At 40.7% G+C, this 26,876-nt stretch overlaps 1 protein-coding gene across 1 annotated transcript in view; it reads left to right on the top strand.

Moving 5' to 3' along the window:
* The window catches only part of LOC128698766 (protein XRP2), a 67,618-nt gene that overhangs the window by 25,483 nt on the left and 15,259 nt on the right, over positions 1–26,876 (top strand). Inside the window, exons 2-6 of the mRNA XM_053791133.2 lie at positions 10,921–11,130; positions 11,619–11,791; positions 15,896–16,052; positions 18,261–18,417; positions 24,389–24,544. Coding sequence (XP_053647108.1) covers positions 10,921–11,130; positions 11,619–11,791; positions 15,896–16,052; positions 18,261–18,417; positions 24,389–24,544 — 853 coding nt within the window. The remainder of the gene's footprint in view (positions 1–10,920; positions 11,131–11,618; positions 11,792–15,895; positions 16,053–18,260; positions 18,418–24,388; positions 24,545–26,876) is intronic.

Here is a 26,876-nt window from a genome sequence, read left to right as displayed (position 1 = left end):
ATTTTACTAGTATTACTTCTATTCTATCGATTGAGCACAAGAAATCACCAAGTCAACTGTTTCAACTACAAAATAAAGTGATCGGAAATTGGTAATTTGGCCAATTTAACACAAAGTTCAAAATATTCCAGTTTCAAAATAGCATCCAGAATAAACAATGTAGGCATTCCTGGCACGAAACTAACATTTCCTCGGTTCATTAGTTACGTTTTGAGGCTTTACAAATAAATCCCATTTTTATTTTTTATTTACATAATGAATTTTTATTCACACCAAAAAATAGAAGATTTACTGTTATGCAATATTGTAATAATTGTATAAATATCATCACCACATTTGTGAATGTGTATTAGATCCACCAGCTGGCGTGTATTAGACGTGTGAGGTCGTTTGTTTACTCTTGAACATCGACAAAAATTTAACATTTCCGCTACTTTGAGCTCAGTTTCAAGCCATTTCCAGTGCTAAAACCAATCAAAATCATCTCTATTTCTGTAATATGTCTTCCATTCTATCAAATGAGACCAAGAAATTGCAAATACAACTATAAAAAACATACGAAAAAACACTGCAAAGTTGCTGTTTTAATCGAAAATTTTGGTTTCAGTTTTTTTTCTCTCATTATACACAGTGTGCTGCAGGATTTGTTTTATGTGGTGCACACATACCACATAGATGTATTCTCTCATATCTAGGCCCAAGTGTACCACTCACAGTTTATCAGAGTGAGCTGAGCTCATGACGTAGATCTACGGTTTGGACCCTGAACGCAAAGCCGTAGATCTACGGGACGGACCCTGAAAGGGTTAAAATGAAGAGCACATTTTTCTACATGTTATAGAATTAAAAAAAAATTAAGGTCAGTACTTATTGAGATATAATACAGTGAAGTTGGCACTGGATGCTCACCTGTCGGCAACATCGACTCCTGCTGCTTGCAGAAGTGTTGCCAATATACCTTTTTTTCTCGTTTTTATTTTAATTTATATATTTTTTATGTTCTGATAATTACAATTTATAATAGTTTTTATAATTTCATAGCTGGTATTTGTTCTGACACTAATATTAGGTACTGAAATACAGTGGACCCCCGCATAGCGATATTAATCCGTGCAAGAGAGCTCATTGTTATGCGAAATTATCTTTATGCGAATGAATTTTCCCCATAAGAAATAATGGAAATCAAATTAATCCGTGCAAGACACCCCAAAGTATGAAAAAAAAACATTTTTACCACATGAAATATTAATTTTAATACACACAAACTGAAAAAGGCATGCACAATTACATGACACTTACTTTTATTGAAGATCTGGTGATGATTGATGGGATGGGAGGAGGAGAGAGTGTTAGTGTTTAGAAGGGGAATCCCCTTCCATTAAGACTTGAGGTGTCAAGTCCTTTTCTGGGGTTACTTCCCTTCTTCTTTTAATGCCACTAGGACCAGCTTCAGAGTCACTGGAGTTCTGTCGCACAACATATCTGTCCATAGTGGCCTGTACCTCTCGTTCCTTTATGACTTCCCTAAAGTGTTTCACAACATTGTCAGTGTAATAGTCACCAGCACGGCTTGCAATAGCTGTGTGAGGGTGATTTTCATCCATAAAGGTTTGCACTTTCAGCCACATTGCACAGATTTCCTTAATCTTTGTAGTAGGCAATTTCTTCAATTTCTCTCTCCCCTCCTTCAAACCAGTTTCCTCAGGTCTGGCCTCTTGCTGTTGAAGTTGATCTATCAGCTCATCAGTGGTTAGTTCTTCATTGTCCTCCTCCACCAACTCTTCCACATCATCCCCACTAACCTCCAACCCCAAGGACTTTCCCAATGCCATAATGGATTCCTCAACTGGCATAGGATTCTCAGGGTTAGCCTCAAACCCTTCAAAATCCCTTTTGTCTACACATTCTGGCCACAGTTTCTTCCAAGAAGAGTTCAAGGTCCTCTTAGTCACTCCCTCCCAAGCCTTACCTATAAGGTTTACACAATTGAGGATATTAAAGTGATCTCTCCAAAAGTCTCTTAGAGTCAGTTGAGTTTCTGAGGTCACTACAAAGCACCTTTCAAACAGAGCTTTTGTGTACAGTTTTTTGAAGTTTGCAATAACCTGCTGGTCCATGGGCTGCAGGAGAGGAGTGGTATTAGGAGGCAAAAACTTCACCTTAATGAATTTCATGTCCCCATAAAGTCGCTCTGCCACGTCTGTAGGATGACCAGGGGCATTGTCTAACACCAGGAGGCACTTAAGTTCTGATTTCTTTTCAGTTAGGTAATCTTTCACATTGGGGGCAAATGCATGGTGTAACCAGTCATAGAAAAAGTCCCTAGTGACCCATGCCTTACTGTTTGCCCTCCACAGCACACACAAATTAGCCTTGAGGACATTCTTTTGCCTGAACGGTCTGGGAGTTTCAGAGTGATACACTAATAAAGGCTTCACTTTGCAATCACCAGTAGCATTGGAACACATCAACAGAGTAAGCCTGTCTTTCATAGGCTTATGTCCTGGGAGTGCCTTTTCCTCCTGAGTAATGTACATCCTGCTTGGCATTTTCTTCCAGAACAGGCCTGTTTCATCACAATTAAACACTTGTTCAGGTTTCAGTCCTTCACCGTCTATGTACTCCTTGAATTCCTGCACATATTTTTCAGCTGCTTTGTGGTCCGAACTGGCAGCCTCAGCATGCCTTATCACACTATGTATGCCACTACGCCTCTTAAATCTCTCAAACCAACCTTTGCTGGCCTTAAATTCACTCACATCATCACTAGTTGCAGGCATTTTTTTAATTAAATCCTCATGCAACTTCCTAGCCTTTTCACTTATGATCACTTGAGAGATGCTATCTCCTGCTATCTGTTTTTCATTTATCCACACCAATAAGAGTCTCTCAACATCTTCCATCACTTGCGATCTCTGTTTCGAAAACACAGCTAAACCTTTGGCAAGAACAGCTTCCTTGATTGCCTTTTTGTTGCCCACAATAGTAGCGATGGTTGATTGGGGTTTACTATACACCCTGGCCAGCTCGGAGACACGCACTCCACTTTCATACTTATCAATGATCTCTTTCTTCATCTCTATAGTAATTCTCACCCTTATTCCTGTAGGGTTGGCACTAGAAGCTTTCTTGGGCCCCATGGTCACTTATTTTGCAGATGAAATCACCAGAAACACTGTAATAATACGAAATGTTCCGATTGTATGCTTGGATGTTACCGCGGAGGCTGGCTGGTAAACAATGCCACCGGCGGAACATGTGAGGCTGGCTAAGGGCGCACATTAGACGCATCTCGGACGAACAGCATTGAGCGGATTTTTTAGCGGTATGTGAGGCAAAATCTTAGCGATAAAATGTAGCGGTATGCGGATTTAACGTTATGTAAGGCCAACGGTATGTGGGGGTCCACTGTAGTGCTCAAATAGTCACAATCACATTGACAGGTGAACATTTACACCTGCCTGGGTTATTTACTATTGTCTAGAAATATATACAAAGTATTTATAGGTTCCAGCAATGTTTTAGATACTCTGGCATACACCTTGAAGCATGTTGTTATGAGAGGCATCCCTATAATGTTGATAGCCTATTGACATTTGATAAATGCCCACTACTCCAGCTAACCCTCGCTATATTTGTTATCACTGTTACAAACAAGTGTCTCTGTCTATCTTTCTGTCTGTCTATCTGCCTGTCTGTCTCTATCTGTCTGCCTGTCTGTCTCTGCTTATATGTCTTTCTGTCTGCCTGGAGTATAGGATGTCAAACTCCTTGAAGAATCATGTTATGACATTTGTTATCAGCTGGGTGACATTTGATAAATGGGTGCTCGGGGGGAACCTGGAGAGAGTTTACCTGGAGAGTTCCGGGGGTCAACGCCCCCGCGGCCCGGTCTGTGACCAGGCCTCCTGGTGGATCAGAGCCTGATCAACCAAGCTGTTACTGCTGGCTGCACGCAATCCAACGTACGAGCCACAGCCCGGCTGGTCAGGTACCGACTTTAGGTGCTTGTCCAGTGCCAGCTTGAAGACTGTCAGGGGTCTATTGGTAATCCCTCTTATGTATGCTGGGAGGCAGTTGAACAGTCTCGGGCCCCTGACACTTATTGTATTGTCTCTTAACGTGCTAGTGACACCCCTGCTTTTCATTGGGGGGATGTTGCATCATCTGCCAAGTCTTTTGCTTTCGTTGTGAGTGATTCTCGTGTGCAAGTTCGGTACTAGTCCCTCTAGGATTTTCCAGGTGTATATAATCATGTATCTCTCCTGCCTGCATTCCAATGAATACAGGTTCAGGAACTTCAAGCGCTCCCAGTAATTGAGGTGTTTTATTTCCGTTATGTGCGCCGTGAAGGTTCTCTATACATTTTCTAGGTCAGCAATTTCACCTGCCTTGAAAGGTGCTGTTAGTGTGCAGCAATATTCCAGCCTAGATAGAACAAGCGACCTGAAGAGTGTCATCATGGGCTTCGCATCTCTAGTTTTGAAGGTTCTCATTATCCATCCTGTCATTTTTCTAGCAGCTGCGATTGATACAATGTTATGGCCCTTGAAGGTGAGATCCTCCGACATGATCACTCCCAGGTCTTTGACGTTGGTTTTTCGCTCTATTTTGTGGCCGGAATTTGTTTTGTACTCTGATGAAGTTTTAATTTCCTTGTGTTTACCATACTGGAGTACAGTGGACCCTCGAGGTTTGGCAGCCTCGACTTTCGTGAAATTCGACCTCTTTCAAGTTTTTTTGACAAAATTTGGCCTCGAGTTTCGTGATTACTTGTGTTTCGGCAACCATCCGGTACCCGTCCGCCCATCACCGCGCACACCAAGCCAGTCTCCCACGCCATTCACGCTCAGTGTGCCATTGTTTACCAACACGTGACCATCACCCCGCGGGTTCGTACAATACATTTTATAATAATCCATTGTTTTTTGTGCTTGCAACTGCTAAATAAGTCATCATGGACCCAAGGAAAGCTAGTGCAAACCCTTTGGTAAATAAAGTGAGGAACACAATCCAGAGGGATTTTGAAGGGTTTGAGGCAGACCCTGTCCCTGCCGACCCTCTGCCTGTTGTGGAAGGTGTTGTGGCATTGGGCAAGTCCATGGGGTTGGAGGTGAGTGACGGGAATGTGGAAAAGTTGGTGGAGGACCACAGGGAAGAGCTAACCACTGACGAACTGCAAGAGCTTCAACTGGAACAGCATCAGACCACAGTCGAGGAACTTGCTTCAGAGGAGGAGGAAAAGAGAGTGAAGGAGGTTCCTTCTTCAGTGAGTAAGGACATGTGTGGAATGTGGAATGAGTTGCAAAGTTTTGTTGAAAAGTATCACCCTGACCAAGCTGAAGCAAGCCATATCTGCAACATGTACAATGACAGTGTTGTGTCCCACTTCAGGGAAATCTTAAAGAAACGCCAGAAAAAGACCTCTCTGGACAGATATTTTGTGCAACAGGGGTCCAGTGACTCTCAAGTTGTTCCCAGTGGCATTAAAAGAAAGGAAGTAACCCCAGATAAGAACTTGCTACCTAAAGTCCTAATGGAAGGAGATTCTCTCTGCTGTTACAAAAACGCGATTCTAAAAAGATCTCCAGTGAATACTAGAAAGGACTGCCCTTCTAGCATCCAGCCTGTTACTGGGTTTTCGTAACAATTAGTCAGTATCCTTGTCCAATTATCCATTAGAATTCAATAAGAATTAATAGTGCTTCAAGATTACAACTGGTAGGCTACTAACTAGAGAAATTAAAATTTAATAAATTTATTAATAATTAAGTTGTCTAGGCATATATCAAATTAAATTAAATCAATATCAACAAATTAAGAATAATCACTTCTCTCGTGTACAGTATTATTGTGCTGAAAGCACATATCACATTTATAATTCTTAAGTACTGTTTGGTACATTAACATTTAATAAGATATTACAAATATGTACAAGTAAGTTTGTGTGTATGTGTGTAAGTGCTCTAAGTAGTTCGCTATGTCTCACGACTCGACTAGACTTAAACAAGTGACTGACAAAGTCCTCAAATAAACTAAGTTCTTGACCGACTGGCAATCAGAACAGTTTGCTTGAACAATAAAAGAATGCTAAGCCCAATAGCAATATAACAAGCAACTGCGACACAATCAGGATCAAGGAGATAATATAACGACACTAAGTAGGGACCATCAGCAGATCCTCCACAAAAGTCACAAAACTCCCATACTACTGAATCTAAGTTCAGCATAAGAAAATCCCCGACTGTGACAGTACACAGATGCCAGTACAAGTTAGGTCAGAAGCTACAGCTCAGGACTTGAGTTGCTCAGAGTGTCTAAGCGACACACAACCTCAGTACAACGTCTAAAATCACTAAGTCTAGACAGTGTTCTGTGAACAGAGTTCTACAGAACCAACAAGAAAGCTACAGAGACGAATTTCCCACAAGGCCCAATAAGGGAGATTTAGGCACTTGTCAGGAATACGTCCAACCAACAAGCGAGTCTAGACCAGACTGAATACTTCAGGCGAGGTGAGGACACTCCCCCTCGATCACGTGATAGCTCAGTGGACAGCTGCTGCCCAGCAACAGAAGCCGGCAGAGTAACGAGCAAAGAGCGATAATTACAGTAGTTAGACAATCAAGACTTGAACTATGAGCACATAATAATATGTTACATCCTACCTAACAAAAGTAACTAAGTCAAATAATAATATAAAGCAATATATTTACGACTTAGCTATTATCGCAAATATAAGTAATATAAAATTATATGAAAAGGTAATATACATTATATATATATATATATACATCATATACATTGTAACCCATTCAGGGGTTGCAACATCTGCAAAGGAAGACACGGTGCTGTGGCTGACATCCTTGTCTATGTCAGATGTGAGGATGAGAAACAAGATGGGAGCAAGTACTGTGCCTTGTGGAACGAGAGTTTCACTGTAGCCGCCTTGGACTTTACTCTGTTGACTACTACTCTTTGTGTTCTGTTTGTGAGGAAATTATAGATCCATCTACCAACTTTTCCTGTTATTCCTTTAGCACGCATTTTGTGCGCTATTACGCCATGGTCACACTTGTCAAAGGCTTTTGCAAAGTCTGTATATATTACATCTGCATTCTTTTTGTCTTCTAGTGCATCTAGAACCTTGTCGTAGTGATCCAATAGTTGAGACAGACAGGAGCAACCTGCTCTAAACCCATGTTGCCCTGAGTTGTGTAATTGATGGGTTTCTAGATGGGTGGCGATCTTGCTTCTTAGGACCCTTTCAAAGATTTTTATGATATTGGATGTTAGTGCTGTCGGTCTGTAGTTCTTTGCTATTGCTTTACTGCCCCCTTTGTGCAGTGGGGCTATGTCTGCTGTTTTTAGTAACTGTGGGACGACCCCCGTGTCCATGCTCCCTCTCCATAGGATGGTAAAAGCTCGTGATAGGGGCTTCTTGCAGTTCTTGATGAACACGGAGTTCCATGAGTCTGGCCCTGGGGCAGAGTGCATGGGCATGTCATTTATCGCTTGTTCGAAGTTATTTGGTGTCAGGATAACATCAGATTGGCTTGTGTTAACCAAATTATATGGCTCTCTCAAAAAATTCATTTTGATCTTCGACTCTCAGTCTGGCTAGCGGCTTGCTAAAAACTGAGTCATATTGGGACTTGAGTAGCTCACTCATTTCTTTGCTGTCATCTGTGTAGGACCCATCTTGTTTAAGTAGGAGCCCAATACTGGACGTTGTTCTCGACTTTGATTTGGCATAAGAAAAGAAATATTTTGGGTTTCTTTTGATTTCATTTATGGCTTTTAGTTCTTCCTGCGATTCCTGACTCCTATAAGATTCCTTTAGCTTAAGCTCGATGTTTGCTATTCTCTGACCAGTACTCCCTACGCATTTCAGATATATTGGCCTCTTTTAGCCGCTCTGTTATTCTTTTTCGTCGCCTGTAAAGGGAGCGCCTGTCTCTTTCTATATTACATCTACTCCTTCTTTTTTTTAAAGGAATAAGCCTTGAGCATACATCGAGTGCCACCGAGTTAATGTTCTAGGCATAAGTTGGGGTCTGTGTTGCTTAGTCTATCTTCCCAGCTTATATCGGTTAGGACTTGGTTTACTTGGTCCCACTTTATGTTCTTGTTATTGAAGTTGAATTTGGTGAAGGCTCCCTCGTGACTAATCTCATTATGTCAGTCTGGGGCTCCGCGCATACATGTCTGAACCTCGATTATATTGTGATCTGAGTAGTATATTGTTTTTGACATTTCGTATCAGATCATCATTGTTAGTGAAGATGAGGTCTAATGTATTTTCAAGTCTAGTAGGCTCTATTATTTGCTGGTTTAAGTTGAATTTTGTGCAGAGATTTTAAAGCTCGTGTGTGTGTGTGTGTGTGTGTGTGTGTGTGTGTGTGTGTGTGTGTGTGTGTGTGTGTGTGTGTGTGTGTGTGTGTGTGTGTGTGTGTGTGTGAGTGTGTGAGTTTTCGTCAGAGCTGCCTCTTGGTGTTACCACTGCAACAACATTATTTGCTATATTCCTCCATTTTAGGTGCCTTAAGTTGAAATCCCCCAGGAGCAAGATGTTGGGGGCAGGAGCTGGCAGATTTTCCACAGTGGTCAATTTTTAACAGCTGTTCCTGGAATTGCTGGGACGTTGCATCCGGAGGCTTGTAGACTGCCACAATGACTAGGTTTTGGTTCTCGATCTTTACTGCTAAAACTTCCACTACATCATTTGAGGCTTTAAGCAGTTCTGTGCAAACAAGTGACTCTGCGATATACAGGCTTTATTTGTTTTCACTGATACACAAACATGTTTCTGTCTATCTGTCTGTCTGTCTCTATGTATCTGTCTATCTTTGCCTCGAATTTGTGGATTATCCTAGGTAATTTACACTATGTATAATAACTGTACTTATGTGCATGTGAGATAGAGATATAGATAGAGATATAGATAGACAGAGACAGCCAGAGACAGCCAAAGCAAGCCAGCCGGCCAGCCTGCCGAACACACAAGAACATAGGAAAGAAGGAACTCTGCAGCAGTCCTACTGGCCCATGCAAGGCAGGTACATGTCACACTCCCCCCCCCAGCTTAGACAAATGACCCACCTAGTTAGGTCATTCTTCATTGGAGGAAGGAGCATGACATCAGACCTAGTAGCACAAGCTAGTCAGGTCCAACTCACACCCACCCACACTCACTCATGTATTTATCTAACTTATTTACGCTTTCCTCTTAAAATGGGAGTGTTAATCCGACATGGCAACAGTGAATCCCTGGTGTTTGCCACGCTATTTGCTCTAGCTGGCGTTCAATTGAACTGGTGCTTCCACAAGGTACTGAGTGCTCCCAGATTTTTTTAATAGTGCGCACACTGAGTGCACAGACCCATTCTTTCATGTCTAGGCGACTCAAGCCTATTGTGCCAAATTTGAACTAATGAAAAATAAAACATTGATCTACGTTTGGAGCACTTCGCGTGCAAACAAAGATCTACGTTTGGACAGTTTAAGGGTTAAAAAAAATGAAGACTACCTTATTCATATTATAAAGCCCAGAGGGGTAATAACTTAAGATAAACCAAGACATTAAAACAGTGTGGCTAATTTCCAGTGGTTCCTTAGGTCCTTCCAAAGTATGTGACCCAGCCAACTACTACATATTTAGGTACTGCTAGGTGAATAGGAGCAATGGGTGTTAGCACACATTTTCCTACATCTTGCCCAAGATTGAATCCTGGTGCCTTTGGTTGCATGATGAATCCTTTATCATTAGGCTTTAACCCTTTGACTGTCGCGGCCGTATATATACGTCTTACGAGGTACCGTGTTTGACGTATATATACTCATAAATTCTAGCTGCTTCAAATCAAGCAGGAGAAAGCTGGTAGGCCCACATGTGAGAGAATGGGTCTGTGTGGTCAGTGTGCACCATATAAAAAAAATCCTAGAGCACGCAGTGCATAATGAGAAAAAAAAAACTCCGACCGTTTTTTTTAATTAAAACGCCGACTTTGTGGTCTATTTTCGTATAGTATTTATGGTTGTATTCTCGTTTTCTTGGTCTCATTTGATAGAATGGATAACATCTTATAGAAATAGATGTGATTTTGATTGATTTTACTATAAAAAAAACTAGAAATGGAGCTCAAAGTAGGGGAAATGTTTGATTTTTGCCAATGTTCAAAAGTAAACAAATGATGCCATTGTCCAATAAATGTCCAACTAGCCATTCTAATATGCAGTCATGAATGGGTTGATGTTATTTATACAATTATTACAGTATTGCAATAGTCTGCATAATAGTAAGTCTTCTATTTTTTGTTTGAATAAAAATTCAAAATAGAAAGCAAGAGTAATATCAGAGGGGCCTGGAGACGTGACTGATGAACAAAGAAAATGTTATTTGAGAGCCAGGAATGTCTGCATTGTTCATTCTGGACCTTATTTTGAAATTGTCATATTTTTTAGTTTTCGTGAAATTGGCCAAATTGCAAATTTCTGACCACATTATTAGGTAGTTGAAATCGGTAAATGGGCAGTTTCTTGTACTCAATCGATAGAAAAAATGGAGTTCTAAAGAAATAGCTATGAGTTTGGGCGACTGGAACAAGGGAATTAGCCGAAAATAGGGCTCAAAGTGGGCGAAATCGCCGATTTGTAAACAGCACCGAGGTTGCTAACTTCGCGAGAGCATAATTCCGTCAGTTTTCCATCAAATTTCGTTTTTTTTGGTGTCATTACAATCGGGAAAAGATTCTCTATCATTTCATAAGAAAAAATAATTTTTTCTTTTTTTTTTAAATTTTGCGACACCAGGAGACACCTCAGGATTGGGGGTTGCGACAGTCAAAGGGTTAATTGTAACTTAATGTTTATGCAATATTTGTTAGTGTTTATTTTTTATGATTCATTCTCTTCTGACAGGGATAAAAAAGACAGAGTGAACCCTGCAGACTTTACAGTTGAAAACGTTAGCAATGAAGAGGTTGGACGACTGCCCGGCACAATCGGTGGACAACAGTTCATTATTCAGAATTGTCAGGCTTCACAGATTTACCTTTTTGATTGCATCAATACCATAACGATTGATGACTGCTCTGATTGTATTATATTTGTTGGACCAACAACTGGAAGGTATGGTTTATTCAAATTGTTTTATGTTTATATTTTATATGGTATAAAGTAGTGAGTGATACACAAATAAGCCGCACATAGGAGAGAGGAACTTACGACTGTGTGTGGATTATTTGTGTATTTTTCCAGTCACGGTATTGTGCCTTTTTGTTCTTTGTAGTGAATGAAGTACAGTAATGGCTTTTCAGTTTTTAATTATTTAATTAAATATATGTATACAGTGGACCCCCGCTTAACGATCACCTCCCAATGCGACCAATTATGGAAGTGTATTTATGTAAGTGCGTTTGTACGTGTATGTTTGTGGGTCTGAAATGGACTAATCTAATTCATAATACTCCTTATGGGAACAAATTCGGTCAGTACTGGCACCTGAACATACTAATGGAATGAAAAAATATCGTTAACCGGGGGTCCACTGTATATGACCATTGGAAAGCTATCTTCTAAATAAAAAGTATACAAACTTTAATATTTTCTTATTGCAGCCTCTTCCTGCGTGACTGTCAAGACTGTGTCGTGATGGCTGCTTGTGGACAGTTTCGAACACGGGATTGCTGCAAGATGGAAATATTTCTCCTTTGTCAGACACAACCTATTATTGAAGCTTCCACAAAAATGAAATTTGGATGTTTCCAGGCATTCTACCCACAGCTTAAAGGTAATTTATTCTAAGATTTTAAAAACAAATTTTTGCATTGGTAGGTTTAAAGTAAAGCTGCCTTTGGTGTATCCTAGTGTTAGGAGAGTTCTTTGATGGAGTGATGGTAGCAAAGGAAACAACTGTAGACTGTTATGAGGCGTATATTGGTATACGTAGAGGAGCCTGGCCTTTTGCGTCTGCCCACTTCCTATGCCTGGTCCATTCTGAGGCAGAGGCCTATGAGGGATGGCCTGTGTGCTGGGGGTAGGCTTGGTCAGAGAGCCTGCCTATAAATGTTGCTAGGAAATACAGCCTCTCCTCACTTAACCCTTTGACTGTTTTGGTCCTATATATACGTCTTACGAGGTACAGTGTTTAACGTATATATACTCGTAAATTCTAGCGGTTTCAAATCAAGCAGGAGAAAGCTGGTAGGCCCACATGTGAGAGAATGGGTCTGTGTGGTCAGTGTGCACCATATAAAAAAAATCCTGGAGCATGCAGTGCATAATGAGAAAAAAAAACTACAACCATTTTTTTTAAATTAAAATGCTGACTTTGTGGTCTATTTTCGTATAGTATTTATGGTTGTATTCTTGTTTTCTTGGTTTCACTTGATATAATGGAAAACATATTATAGAAATAGACATGATTTTGCTTGGTTTTACTATAAAAAACCTGGAAATGGAGCTCAAAGTAGGGGAAATGTTTGATTTTTGCTGATGTTCAAAAGTAAACAAATGATGTCATTGTCCAATAAATGTCCAACTAGCCATTCTAATATGCAGTCATGAATGGGTTGATGTTATTTATACAATTATTACAGTATTGCAGTAGTCTGCATAACAGTAAATCTTCTATTTTTTGTTTGAATAAAAATTCAAAATAGAAAGCAAGAGTAATATCAGAGGGGCTTGGAGACGTGATTGATGAACAAAGAAAATGTTATTTTAGAGCCAGGAATGTCTGCATTGTTCATTCTGTACCTTATTTTCAAATTATCATATTTTTAAATTTTTGTTAAATTGGCCAAATTGCAAATTTCTGACCACGTTATTGGGTAGTTGAAATCGGTAAATGGGTAGTCTCTGGTACTCAATCGATAGAAAAAATGGAGCTCTAAAGGAACAGCTATGAGTTTGGTCGACTGGAACAATGGAATTAGCCGAAAATAGGGGTCAAAGTGGGCGTAATCGCCGAGTTGTAAATATTACCGAGGTCTCTAACTTTGCGAGAGCGTAATTCCTTCAGTTATCCATCAAATTTCATTTTTTTGGTGTCATTACAATCGGGAAAAGATTCTCTATCATTTCATAAGAAAAATAATTTTTTTTTTGTTTTTTTTTTTTTAAATTTTGCGACACCAGGAGACATCTCAGGATTGGGGGTTGCGACAGTCAAGGGGTTAATGATGGGGTTCCGTTCCTAAGAGTAGGTCAGTAAGCGAATTGGTCATCAAGTGAGGAGCACACTATACTGGTAGCGGGTTTGTGTCAACCATCTTTAGATATTTTTTAATGTCACCTTTGCACCATTTATAACATTTTTAGTATATTTTTAACCCTTAAATGGTCCAAATGTATATATACGTTTTTACAACATCTGAAAGTATGTAAAAAAATGTAGATTTTTTTTTTGTTTTACATGTGAAAATGTGTAAAAAAACTTTTATCTACATTTTTTTTTGTTATACAGTGGACCCCCGCTTAACGATCACCTCCAAATGCGACCAATTATGTAAGTGTATTTATGTAAGTGCGTTTGTACGTGTATGTTTGTGGGTCTGAAATGGACTAATCTACTTCACAATATTCCTTATGGGAAAAAATTCGGTCAGTACTGGCACCTGAACACACTACTGGAATGAAAAAAGTTCGTTAACCGGGGGTCCACTGTATTTGAAAATATGTAAAAAAAAGTAGATCTACTTTTGTAGCACTACGAATTTGAACGTTGATCTGTTTGGACCGTTTAAGGGTTAAATGTTTATACAGCCTCTCCTCACTTAACCCTTTCAGGGCTGACAGGCCCTCTCAGAGACTTGTTCTCAGGGTCGGCCAAATTTCAAAAAAAAAAAAAAAATGTTTTCTTATGAAAAGATAGAGAATCTTTTCCCGATCATAATGACACCAAAAGTGTGAAATTTGATGGAAAACTTACGGAATTATGCTCTCGCGAATTTAGCGGTCTCGACGATGTTTATGCATCGGCGATTTTGCCCACTTTGAGCCCTATTTTCGGCCAATTCCAGTGTACTAGTCGGCAAAAATCATAACTATTTCGTTAGAACTCCAATTTTTCTATCGAATGAGTACAAGAAGCCACCCATTTACCGATTTCAACTATCCAATACAGTGGTCAGAATTTAGCAATTTTGCCAATTTCACACAAATTTCAAAAGATGCCAATTTCCGAATAGGGTCCAGAATAAACAAGAAAGACATTCCAGGCACTAAAATAACATTTCCTCTGTTCATTAGTCACATCCCCATGCCCCTCTTACATTCTTTTGCTCTCCACTTTGAATTTTTATTCTCACAAAAAAATAGAAGATTTACTGTTATGCAGACTACTGCATTAGTGTAGAAATGGTATAAATAATATCAGCGCACTTGTGAAAGAATATTAGACCCACCAGTTGACGTGTATTGGATGCATAGCATGATTTGTTTACTTTTGAACTTCGGTAAAAATCGAACATTTCTGCTACTTTGAGCTCAATTTCAAGGTACTTTTCATTGTAAAACCAGTCAAAATCATCTCAATTTCTGTAATATGTCTTCCATTCTATAAAATGAGACCAGGAACACTAGAATACAACAATAAATACCACACAAAAATACAGTGCAAAGTCGCTGTTTTAATCCAAAAACCCGGTCAAAGTTTTTTTTTTTTCTCATTATGCACTGTGTGCTGCAGGATTTTTTTTATACCGCACACACTGACCACATAGACCCATTCTTTCATATGTAGGCCTACCAGCTTTCTCTCATTAGATTTGAGGGCACTAGAATTTAGGCTTACTAGTACGTCAAAAACCCTGGTGCGTAAGCCATACTAGTACGGCCGAAACCCTGAAAGGGTTAGCGATGGAGTCCCGTTCCTAAGACCACATCAGTAAATGAATTTGTCGCTAAGTGAGGAGCATACGTACTGTAATGGTAGTGGGTTTGTCTCAACCATCTTTGATATTGTTTTAATGTCACCTTTGCACCATTTATAACATTTTTAGTACATTATTAAATGTTTATACAGTAGTGTACTGTATATTGTAATAAACAGAATAGAGGAAATCAGGTCTAATATACGTTATTTAGGTATGCATACTGGTCAGAGAGCTTGTCGTAAGTCCGAGTTGTTGGTAAACGAGTACGTTGCTAAGTGAGGAGAGTCTGTACAGTAGTGTACTCTCTACCTTAATAAAGAGGATAGAGGAATTCAGCTCTAATATACATACTTAGGTTTGCCTATTGGTTGGAAACCTCGTCGTAAGTCCGAGTGGTTGGTAAACAAGTATGCCACTAAGTGAGGAGAGGGTGTATATATGAATACTACACAAGTACATAATACTGTTGACCCTAGGTGTGCCAGGGTGAGAGAGCAAAACACAAGAACTATCCCATCACTGAACATCAGCAAAGTAAAGAGGCCAAGCCAGATCTGCTTTAGAAGAAAAAGTGAGAGATGCAGAATTTATGCATGCTCCTGGGGTTAATGTTAAAAAGGGCAATTCCTGTGGGAAAATTCCTGGAAATAGGTAGGTGATTAAATTATAAGCCTCCAAAAGATTACTCATATGCTGTCTTTATCAAGACTGATTGACTGAACACATCGACTCTAGGCTGAGGGACTGATTACGTCAAACTCCTCCTCATCTTCCTCCATTCTTTTCTGTATTGGACTGATGAAGCTACTGGCTGCACAAGTGTATCATTTATCAAGACAGACAGTCCCTGATGAAGCACCGACTTTATTGGGGTATCCTGAGTGGCTATCCCTTGGGGTTAAAAATCCAGACAAATCTTATTTTAAGCAGAAATACAAGAACAAATCCTAGTAGGTTAATATCTGGTACTACTAAAAACTTTCTCTATTTTGAATGATGTGAACTTTTTTTTTCAGATCAGTTCACTGTTGCTGGCATCAGTATTTTCAACAATAATTGGGCAAATGTGCATGATTTTACACCAGTTGATGGAGAAACAAACTGGTCATGTATCTCCCAGGCAAATGCATTATCATCATCATTCAAATTGCCAGAGGGAGAGGAATTAAAGAGGTTGGTATATAAGCAAAACTCTCTGGAAATTATTTTTATCTTTTTCGTGTAATGTAAGGTAGGAATATAATATACAGTGGACCCTCGGTTTTCATGATTAATCCGTTCCAGAGAGTCTGACGAAAGCCAAAATTCACAAAAACCAAAATAATTTTCCCCATAAGAAATAACGTAAATCCAATTAATCCATTCCAGATGCCCAAAAGTATTTACAAAAAATAATGTTTTTTAGAGAAAAGAAGGACAAATCAATATAAAGCAGTAATAAAATGTGTAAATGAACATTTAACATTGCACTTACCTTTATTGAAGACTTGTTGGTATATGGAAGACAGGAGGAGGGGAGAGGGAGGAGAAGTTACTATTGTTTGGAAGGGGGGATCCCCTTCTATAAAGACTTGAAGTACCAAATCCTTATCTGGGGTTACTTCCCTTCTTTGTTTTTTAATGGCACTAGGACCAGCTTGAGAGTCACTGGACCCCTGTCGATCAAAAAAATTGCTCCACAGAACTCTTTCTGGTGTTTCTAGATTTGCCTAAAATGGGACAAGGCAGTGTCATTGAACATGTTGCAGACACGGCCTGCAACAGCTTTGTTAGGGTGATATTCCTCCACAAATGTTTGCACCTCACTCCACTTCGCACACATGTCCTTAATTACTGAAGAAGGCACCTTCTTCCCTCTCTCTTCCTCCTCCTGTGAAGCAATTTCCTCATCTGTGCTCTGTTGCTGTTGCAGATGAAGGCCTTGCAGCTCTTCAGTGGTTAGCTCTTCGCTGTGGTCCTCCACCAGCTCTTCCATATCCTCGCCACACACACATTCAACCCCATGGAATTTCCAAATGCCACAGTACATTCCACAACAGGCGTAGGGTCGACAGGGTCAGCCCCAAACCCTTTAAAATCCTTCTCTTGGACACATTCTGGCCACATGGTGGCTTATTTAGCAGTTGCAAGCACAAAAAACAATGGATTATTGCGAAATGTTTTGTATGAACGTGTGGGGTGATGCTCACTCACCGAGAAACAATGCCACTCTGATTCAGAATGCGTGTGTGGGAGGCTTTGTATCCGCATGGCCATTGGGACATGTTCCGTACAACCGCCGAAATCAGAGGGAAATCACGAAAAGAGGCTATATTTTGACGAAAAAATTTGCCAATAACCGAAATTCACAAAAACAGAGACTCGTGAAAACCCTGGGTCTACTGTATTCGGCCAAGAAGTTTACTGTATTGAGGAAAAAATGTGTTGAAGAACACTCTTTTTAGTGTCAACATTTTGCCTATTAGAGCTCTTAACAAAGAATTTTTTCCCAATACAATCTTATTCTGCAGTGTATCGTGTATCTTGTCAGTGGTATCTATTCAAATCCAGGTTAACTGAACAGTATAATACTATAATAATTAAATATAAAATAGCACACTTTGGCCACAACCTTGTTAAACACAATACAATATGCATTAAGGATTATTAGTCAAAATAAAAGAAGAGAAAAACTTTGGAATGATTGTTATTATTTATTGTTAAAATCACTTGAGATCATATATATATATGACTCAACTAATTGTTGCCTTTTTAGTCTTAAGATAGGCTTAAGTTTGCCAGAAATGATCTGCATGCTAAGGGCTTTCTGCATGTACACCTAAATGTCATCCATCTCTGTATAAACATTGTATCATACCAAGATAAAGAATTTTAATTTTAACTTTAGAATTTGAATTGTTACTAACAAGCATTTTAGCATAACGTCTCGCCTCGAGTAACAGAGCTTATAGACTGCTATGTTTTGTAGCTAAAAATTTCGAACATAAAACAGATGAAATAATGCTGATTACATCTTGTTGATCAAAGTGCACAATATCATTGTAATTTATGTTGCTCGATTTCTTCATAAACCAATTTCAGCATGGTACATCCTCATTTCCTACTTTATACACTTGCATGAATTTCTTAAAATGTTCATTGTAATATCTAGAGCTGGTAATAAGTGGAGAGTTAGAGTTTTGGGTTGATTCTTGATCTAATTCCATTTCCACTGTCATTCTTAATGCAATAGCAGATGTGATATTCACATTTCTTTGGATTTTGTGATCTCGTCAAAATAACATGTATATTAAATAAAATAGTGGCAATTATTCTCTTGTGTGCAGTGTATTAATTAGATTTTATTTTAATATAGTATCCATTTTTCTCCCTTCTTTATAGTATTGATTTGAACCTGAGCAGTGACTGCAGTGTTGTTCCATATACTTATGGATCACCTGTGTATGCAACTCAAGAAGCTACCCTCATATTCTTCTTCTTTGATGAAGCACAGCACCAGAGAGCAATGGAGTTCATTGCTTCACTCAGAGCTCAAGCTGTAAGTAAAGGGAGGGTATCATTAACTACTTTTTGCAGCAGATATACTCGTCTAAATATGGTTGCAGGGGTTGAGTCTTAGCTCCTGGCCCTGCCTTTCAACTTGCTGCTGGCCTGATTCTCTCCCTTGTAACCTTGTGGTTCTGTTGTACCTGCTCTTAAAGCTATGTATAAAGGCTTCCTCCACCGTTTCTTCATCAAGATCATTCCTCTTCCTGATTACCCGAAAACTGAAGAAATACTTCCACGTGTGTCCCTGAGTACCTGTTTCTTGCTGCTCAAATAGTCTGTCCCTTTCTACATTCATTTTCAGGTGTGGGTTCCAAACTGGTGCTGCATGCTTCAAGATGGGCCTGACACATGTTATATAAAGGGGCTGAAATGCCTTTTTGTTGAGGTTCTGGAGAGCTACTTAGATTTGCCAGATGAACATTATCTGCCAAAGTTATTTGGCTGATGTGAGACTGTGGTGATATACCTGGTACTATGTTCATTCTAGGTCTTCCTTTGAGTGAAATCTGCATCCTCGATCCCCTACGTCTATACTAGTAGTGTCTTATTCTTTTAGTCCCTTCCCCACTCTTCATAACCTTGCATTTTCTGGGACTGAAATCAGGCAACCACTTATCTAACCATAAATAACAAAAAAGGCACAATACCGTGACTGGAACGATACACAAATAACCCGCACATAAAAGAGCCGGACTTGAGTCCTGGAGATGGGAAGTACAGTGCCTGCACTCTGAAGGAGGGGTGTTAATGTTGCAGTTTAAAAACTGTAGTGTAAAGCACCCTTCTGGCAAGACAGTGATGGAGTGAATGATGGTGAAAGTTTTTCTTTTTCGGGCCACCCTGCCTTGGTGGGAATCGGCCGGTGTGATAATAAAAAAAAAAAAAAAAAAATAATAATAAATAAAAGAGAGAAGCTTACGACGACGTTTCGGTCCGACTTGGACCATTTACAAAGTCACACTTTGTAAATGGTCTAAGTCGGACCGAAACGTTGTCATAAGCTTCTCTCTTTTATGTGCGGGTTATTTGTGTATTATCTAACCAATTTTGCAGTTTGTCCAGATCCAATTGGAGCATTTCCCTGTCCTCATCAGTTTTTAGTCTCATTAGTTTTAGATCATCAGAGATACATCTGATTCAGTCCATATGAAATATCATTCACATAAACCAGAAACATAATACCAAGCCTTGTGGAATCCCACTAGTTATTCTTCTCCATTCCATAGTCTTCTCCCTGACAGTCACTCTGCTTCATTCCCTTAGGGTACTGTGATCCATTTGAGTACATTCCCTTTTATTCTTACCAGCACCTCAAATTCTTGCCCCCGCAGCCTCTTGTGGAGTACATTATCAGGTACCTTCTAGCAATCCACTCATCCATCTCTGCTCTCTTGCATCTTTTACTTTGTTAGAGAACTGCATCAGGTTGATAAGACAAGATTTGCCTCTGAATCTGTGCTGGTTATTGTTTACGAAACCACTTGTCCCTAAGTGCTCAAACACTCTCCTTATAATCTTCTCTACAACTTTGCATGATATGCACATCAGAGAAACTGGCTACACAGATGACAGCAAGGAAATGAGTGAGCTACTCAAGTCCCAATATGACTCAGTTTTTAGCAAGCCGCTAACCAGACTGAGAGTCGAAGATCAAAATTAATTTTTTATGAGAGAGCCACAAAATTTGATTAACACAAGCCTATCCGATGTTATCCTGACGCCAAATGACTTCGAACAGGCGATAAATGACATGCCCATGCACTCTGCCCCAGGGCCAGACTCATGGAACTCTGTGTTCATCAAGAACTGCAAGAAGCCCCTATCACGAGCCTTTTCCATCCTATGGAGAGGGAGCATGGACACGGGGGTCGTCCCACAGTTACTAAAAACAACAGACATAGCCCCACTCCACAAAGGGGGCAGTAAAGCAACAGCAAAGAGCTACAGACCAATAGCACTAACATCCCATATCATAAAAATCTTTGAAAGGGTCCTAAGAAGCAAGATCACCACCCATCTAGAAACCCATCAGTTACACAACCCAGGGCAACATGGGTTTAGAACAGGTCGCTCCTGTCTGTCTCAACTATTGGATCACTACGACAAGGTCCTAAATGCACTAGAAGACAAAAAGAAGCAGATGTAATATATACAGACTTTGCAAAAGCCTTCGACAAGTGTGACCATGGCGTAATAGTGCACAAAATGCGTGCTAAAGGAATAACAGGAAAAGTCGGTCGATGGATCTATAATTTCCTCACTAACAGAACACAGAGAGTAGTCGTCAACAGAGTAAAGTCCAAGGCAGCTACGGTGAAAAGCTCTGTTCCACAAGGCACAGTACTCGCTCCCATCTTGTTCCTCATCCTCATATCCGACATAGACAAGGATGTCAGCCACAGCACCGTGTCTTCCTTTGCAGATGACACCCGAATCTGCATGACAGTGTCTTCCATTGCAGACACTGCAAGGCTCCAGGCGGACATCAACCAAATCTTTCAGTGGGCTGCAGAAAACAATATGAAGTTCAACGATGAGAAATTTCAATTACTCAGATATGGTAAACATGAGGAAATTAAATCTTCATCAGAGTACAAAACAAATTCTGGCCACAAAATAGAGCGAAACACCAACGTCAAAGACCTGGGAGTGATTATGTCGGAGGATCTCACCTTCAAGGACCATAACATTGTATCAATCGCATCTGCTAGAAAAATGACAGGATGGATAATGAGAACCTTCAAAACTAGGGAGGCCAAGCCCATGATGACACTCTTCAGGTCACTTGTTCTATCTAGGCTGGAATATTGCTGCACACTAACAGCACCTTTCAAGGCAGGTGAAATTGCCGACCTAGAAAATGTACAGAGAACTTTCACGGCGCGCATAACGGAGATAAAACACCTCAATTACTGGGAGCGCTTGAGGTTCCTAAACCTGTATTCCCTGGAACGCAGGAGGGAGAGATAAATGATTATATACACCTGGAAAATCCTAGAGGGACTAGTACCGAACTTGCACACGAAAATCACTCACTACGAAAGCAAAAGACTTGGCAGAGGATGCACCATCCCCCCAATGAAAAGCAGGGGTGTCACTAGCACGTTAAGAGACCATACAATAAGTGTCAGGGGCCCGAGACTGTTCAACTGCCTCCCAGCACACATAAGGGGGATTACCAACAGACCCCTGGCAGTCTTTAAGCTGGCACTGGACAAGCACCTAAAGTCAGTTCCTGATCAGCCGGGCTGTGGCTCGTACGTTGGTTTGCGTGCAGCCAGCAGCAACAGCCTGGTTGATCAGGCTCTGATCCACCAGGAGGCCTGGTCACAGACCGGGCTGCGGGGGCGTTGACCCCCGGAACTCTCTCCAGGTAAACTCCAGGTAAACTCCTGTCCGTCTCCCTGCTTAAATATAGGGACTACATTCATTGTCTTTCAGATCTCTTGCAACTGTTCTGTATCCATTGGCTTGTTGTAAATCTTAGCTAGTGATTCAGACAGTGCTGCTCCCTTTCACAGAATCCATGATGAAACCCTGTCAGGTCTTCCATCTGGGAGAGTGGGTAGCATTTAGTGCTATTTGGTGCATTAGAGCTTATCACTGCTCACATTTCTCATTTATAAGCTAAGACACAGCATTCTATTTTGTTTGAAATGTTTTATCAAGTATATAGATACAACAATATTACAAGCAAATTTCTGTTCAAAAATCAGTGAAAAGCAATGATATTGTTTGGTTTTGATAAAATTGTAGCTAGTGGTACAGTATTACATTCATAAAAAGTGGGTCATACAGCTTAGTGCTGTTTGATCCATATGGGTCATATTAATAATAACATTTCTCTCCTTGTAACTTACCCTACTCTGCTTTAACCCCTAAACGGTCCAAACATATAGATACATTCTTATGCGTAGCACCCCAAACGTATATTTTTTATTTTTTTTATTATCACACTGGCCGATTCCCACCAAGGCAGGGTGGCCCGAAAAAGAAAAACTTTCACCATCATTCGCTCCATCACTGTCTTGCCAGAAGGGTGCTTTACACTACAGTTTTTAAACTGCAACATTAACACCCCTCCTTCAGAGTGCAGGCACTGTACTTCCCATCTCCAGGACTCAAGTCCGGCCTGCCGGTTTCCCTGAATCCCTTCATAAATGTTACTTTGCTCACACTCCAACAGCACGTCAAGTATTAAAAACCATTTGTCTCCATTCACTCCTATCAAACACGCTCACGCATGCCTGCTGGAAGTCCAAGCCCCTCGCACACAAAACCTCCTTTACCCCCTCTCTCCAACCCTTCCTAGGCCGACCCCTACCCCGCCTTCCTTCCACTACAGACTGATACACTCTTGAAGTCATTCTGTTTCGCTCCATTCTCTCTACATGTCCGAACCACCTCAACAACCCTTCCTCAGCCCTCTGGACAACAGTTTTGGTAATCCCGCACCTCCTCCTAACTTCCAAACTACGAATTCTCTGCATTATATTCACACCACACATTGCCCTCAGACATGACATCTCCACTGCCTCCAGCCTTCTCCTCACTGCAACATTCATCACCCACGCTTCACACCCATATAAGAGCGTTGGTAAAACTATACTCTCATACATTCCCCTCTTTGCCTCCAAGGACAAAGTTCTTTGTCTCCACAGACTCCTAAGTGCACCACTCACTCTTTTTCCCTCATCAATTCTATGATTCACCTCATCTTTCATAGACCCATCCGCTGACACGTCCACTCCCAAATATCTGAATACGTTCACCTCCTCCATACTCTCTCCCTCCAATCTGATATTCAATCTTTCATCACCTAATCTTTTTGTTATCCTCATAACCTTACTCTTTCCTGTATTCACCTTTAATTTTCTTCTTTTGCACACCCTACCAAATTCATCCACCAATCTCTGCAGCTTCTCTTCAGAATCTCCCAAGAGCACAGTGTCATCAGCAAAGAGCAGCTGTGACAACTCCCACTTTGTGTGTGATTCTTTATCTTTTAACTCCATGCCTCTTGCCAAGACCCTCGCATTTACTTCTCTTACAACCCCATCTATAAATATATTAAACAACCACGGTGACATCACACATCCTTGTCTAAGGCCTACTTTTACTGGGAAAAAATTTCCCTCTTTCCTACATACTCTAACTTGAGCCTCACTATCCTCGTAAAAACTCTTCACTGCTTTCAGTAACCTACCTCCTACACCATACACTTGCAACATCTGCCACATTGCCCCCCTATCCACCCTGTCATACGCCTTTTCCAAATCCATAAATGCCACAAAGACCTCTTTAGCCTTATCTAAATACTGTTCACTTATATGTTTCACTGTAAACACCTGGTCCACACACCCCCTACCTTTCCTAAAGCCTCCTTGTTCATCTGCTATCCTATTCTCCGTCTTACTCTTAATTCTTTCAATTATAACTCTACCATACACTTTACCAGGTACACTCAACAGACTTATCCCCCTATAATTTTTGCACTCTCTTTTATCCCCTTTGCCTTTATACAAAGGAACTATGCATGCTCTCTGCCAATCCCTAGGTACCTTACCCTCCTCCAAATTTGGCACTATTGCCCTGAGATGCCTGGTCAGCATAGAATGGGTCTTAACACCCGGTGTGCACCATATTAAAAAAATCTGGGACCACTTAGTACCTTGTGCTCTTTTTTTCTATAAAAAAAAACTTTTTTTTTTTTTTTTTGTCAACATATTCGGGGCGCTGCGCAAGTGAACGTATACATATGTTTGGACCATTTAAGGGTTAAAAAGCCTGGTACAGTAAGAGGTTCCCAAATTATGGCCACAAGTTTGCCTAAGTCTACTGGTTCATCTGCAGTGTATAGTCTTGTGTGGCATCTTCATCACTGACGCTCCTTGACTGAATTTTTTTAAGTACTTTGTACTGTTTCCCCATATATATACATTGCTGTTTACATTTTCCAGGTGGAGTGCAAGATCCAGCACAGTCGAGAAGTGATGATGGAAACGGCAGATGCCCAGAGAGTGTTTCATACTTCAGAATACAAGAATGCCATTAATCAGGGTCCTGTAATTGCCTTACTGTGCCTTGGTGATGATATCGCAGGAGTGTGCTCAAAAGCAAGTATTTTTCTTTGTCTTTTTTTCCTAAATGCAATACAGCTTAATTTTTGACAAATGACTGCTGCTGACTATACATTTCTATAGATACCTGAGCTGCAGGACCCGGTGGCCTGGTGGCTAAAGCTCCCGCTTCACACACGGAGGGCCCGGGTTCGATTCCTGGCGGGTGGAAACATTCGACACGTTTCCTTACACCTGTTGTCCTGTTCACCTAGCAGCAAATAGGTACCTGGGTGTTAGTCGACTGGTGTGGGTCGCATCCTGGGGGACAAGATTAAGGACCCCAATGGAAATAAGTTAGACAGTCCTCGATGACGCACTGACTTTCTTGGGTTATCCTGGGTGGCTAACCCTCCGGGGTTAAAAATCCGAACGAAATCTTATCTTATCTAGGATCAGTGTTTCTCCATTTTTTTTAATACATTGGCCATCTCCCTCTGAGGTAGAGTGACCCGAAAAAGAAGAAACGCTTTCACCATCACTCATTCCATTACCATATTGCCAGAGGTGTGCTGACATTGTAGCTCAGGTGCCCCTCCAACCTGTAATATCCTTGCCCCTCCTGCAGATTGTAGGCACTGTACTTCCCACTTCCAGGACTCAAGTCCAGCTAACCAATTTTCCTCTTTCCTTTCATAAATGTTACTTTGCTCACACTCCAACAATATATCAAGTCATAAAAACCACTTGCCTCCACTCCTATCTAACATTCTCACACATGCCTGTTGGATGTACAAGCCCCTCACATGCAAAACTTTTATCCCCTCCCTCCAACCTTTTCTAGGCTGACCCTTACCCTTCTTTCCCTTCACCACAGATTTATACACCCTCCAAGTCATCCTACTTTGCTCAATCCTCTGTAGATGTTCAAACCACTTCGGTAACCCCTCCTAGCCCTCTGGATAATACGTTTAGTAACCCTTCACAGCTTTCTGTTCCCCAAACTAAGACTTCTCTGCATAATATTCACACCACACATTACCCTCAGACACATTTCCACTGTCCCCAACCTCCTCCTTGCTGCAACATGTAAAACCCATTCTTTACACCCATATAAGAGTGTGAATATAATATGGATACCTCAGGTTCCCCAACTATACAATGATGTTTTCAAAATATACACAATATATCCCTCCAAATTGCCAATATCCCAAACCCCTCCTTTAGAGTGCAGGCATTGTACTTCCCATTTCCAGGACTCAAGTCCGGTTATATAAAATAACTGGTTTCCCTGAATCCCTTCACTAAATATTACCCTGCTCACGTTCCAACAGCTCGTCAGGTCCCAAATACCATTCGTCTCCATTCACTCCTATCTAACACGCTCATGCATGGTTGCTGGAAGTCCAAACCCCTCACCCACAACACCACCTTTACCCCCTCCCTCCAACCTTTTCGAGGACGACCCTTACCCCTCCTTCCTTCCCCTACAGATTTATACACTCTCCATGTCATTCTACTTTGATCCATTCTCTCTAAATGACCAAACCACCTCAACAAACCCTCTTCAGCCCTCTGTCTAATACTTTTATTAACTCCACACCTTCTCCTAATTTCCACACTCTGAATTTTCTGCATATTTACACCACACATTGCCCTTAGACAGGACATCTCCACTGCCTCCAACCGCCTCCTCGCTGCAGCATTTACAACCCAAGCTTCACACCCATATAAGAGTGTTGGTACTACTATACTTTCATACATTCCCTTTTTTGTCTCCATAGATAACATTTTTTGCCTGCACATATACCTCAATGCACCACTCGCCTTTTTTCCTTCATCAAAATATATATGTACAGTGGACCCCCGGTTTGCGATATTAATCCGTTCCTGAGAGCTCATCGTAAACCAAAATTATAGAAAAGCGAATCAGTTTTCCCCATAAGAAATAATGGAAATCAAAGTAATCCATGCAAGACACCCAAAAGTATGAAACAAAAAATTTACCACATGAAATATTAAGTTTAATGCACACAAACTGAAGAAGACATGCACAGTTTGTAGTACTCTACTAACAATAGAATACATGACACTTACCTTTAATGAAGATCTGGTGATGATTGATGGGATGGGAGGAGGGGAGAGTGTAGATGGTGTTAGTGTTTAGAAGGGGAATCCCCTTCCATTAGGACTTGAGGTAGCAAGTCCTTTTCTGGGGTTACTTCCCTTCTTCTTTTAATGCCACTAGGACCAGCTTGAGAGTCACTGGACTTCTGTCGCACAACATACCTGTCCATAGAGGCCTGTACCTCTCGTTCCTTTATGACTTTACTAAAGTGGTTCACAACATTGTCATTGTACAGGTTGCCAACACTGCTTGCAGTAGCTG

The sequence above is a fragment of the Cherax quadricarinatus genome, chromosome 59 (assembly GCF_038502225.1).
Source record: "Cherax quadricarinatus isolate ZL_2023a chromosome 59, ASM3850222v1, whole genome shotgun sequence".
NCBI lineage: Eukaryota > Metazoa > Arthropoda > Malacostraca > Decapoda > Parastacidae > Cherax > Cherax quadricarinatus.
Note: the sequence above shows the minus strand (reverse complement) of the source record. Positions and strands in the feature narration are given on the sequence as shown.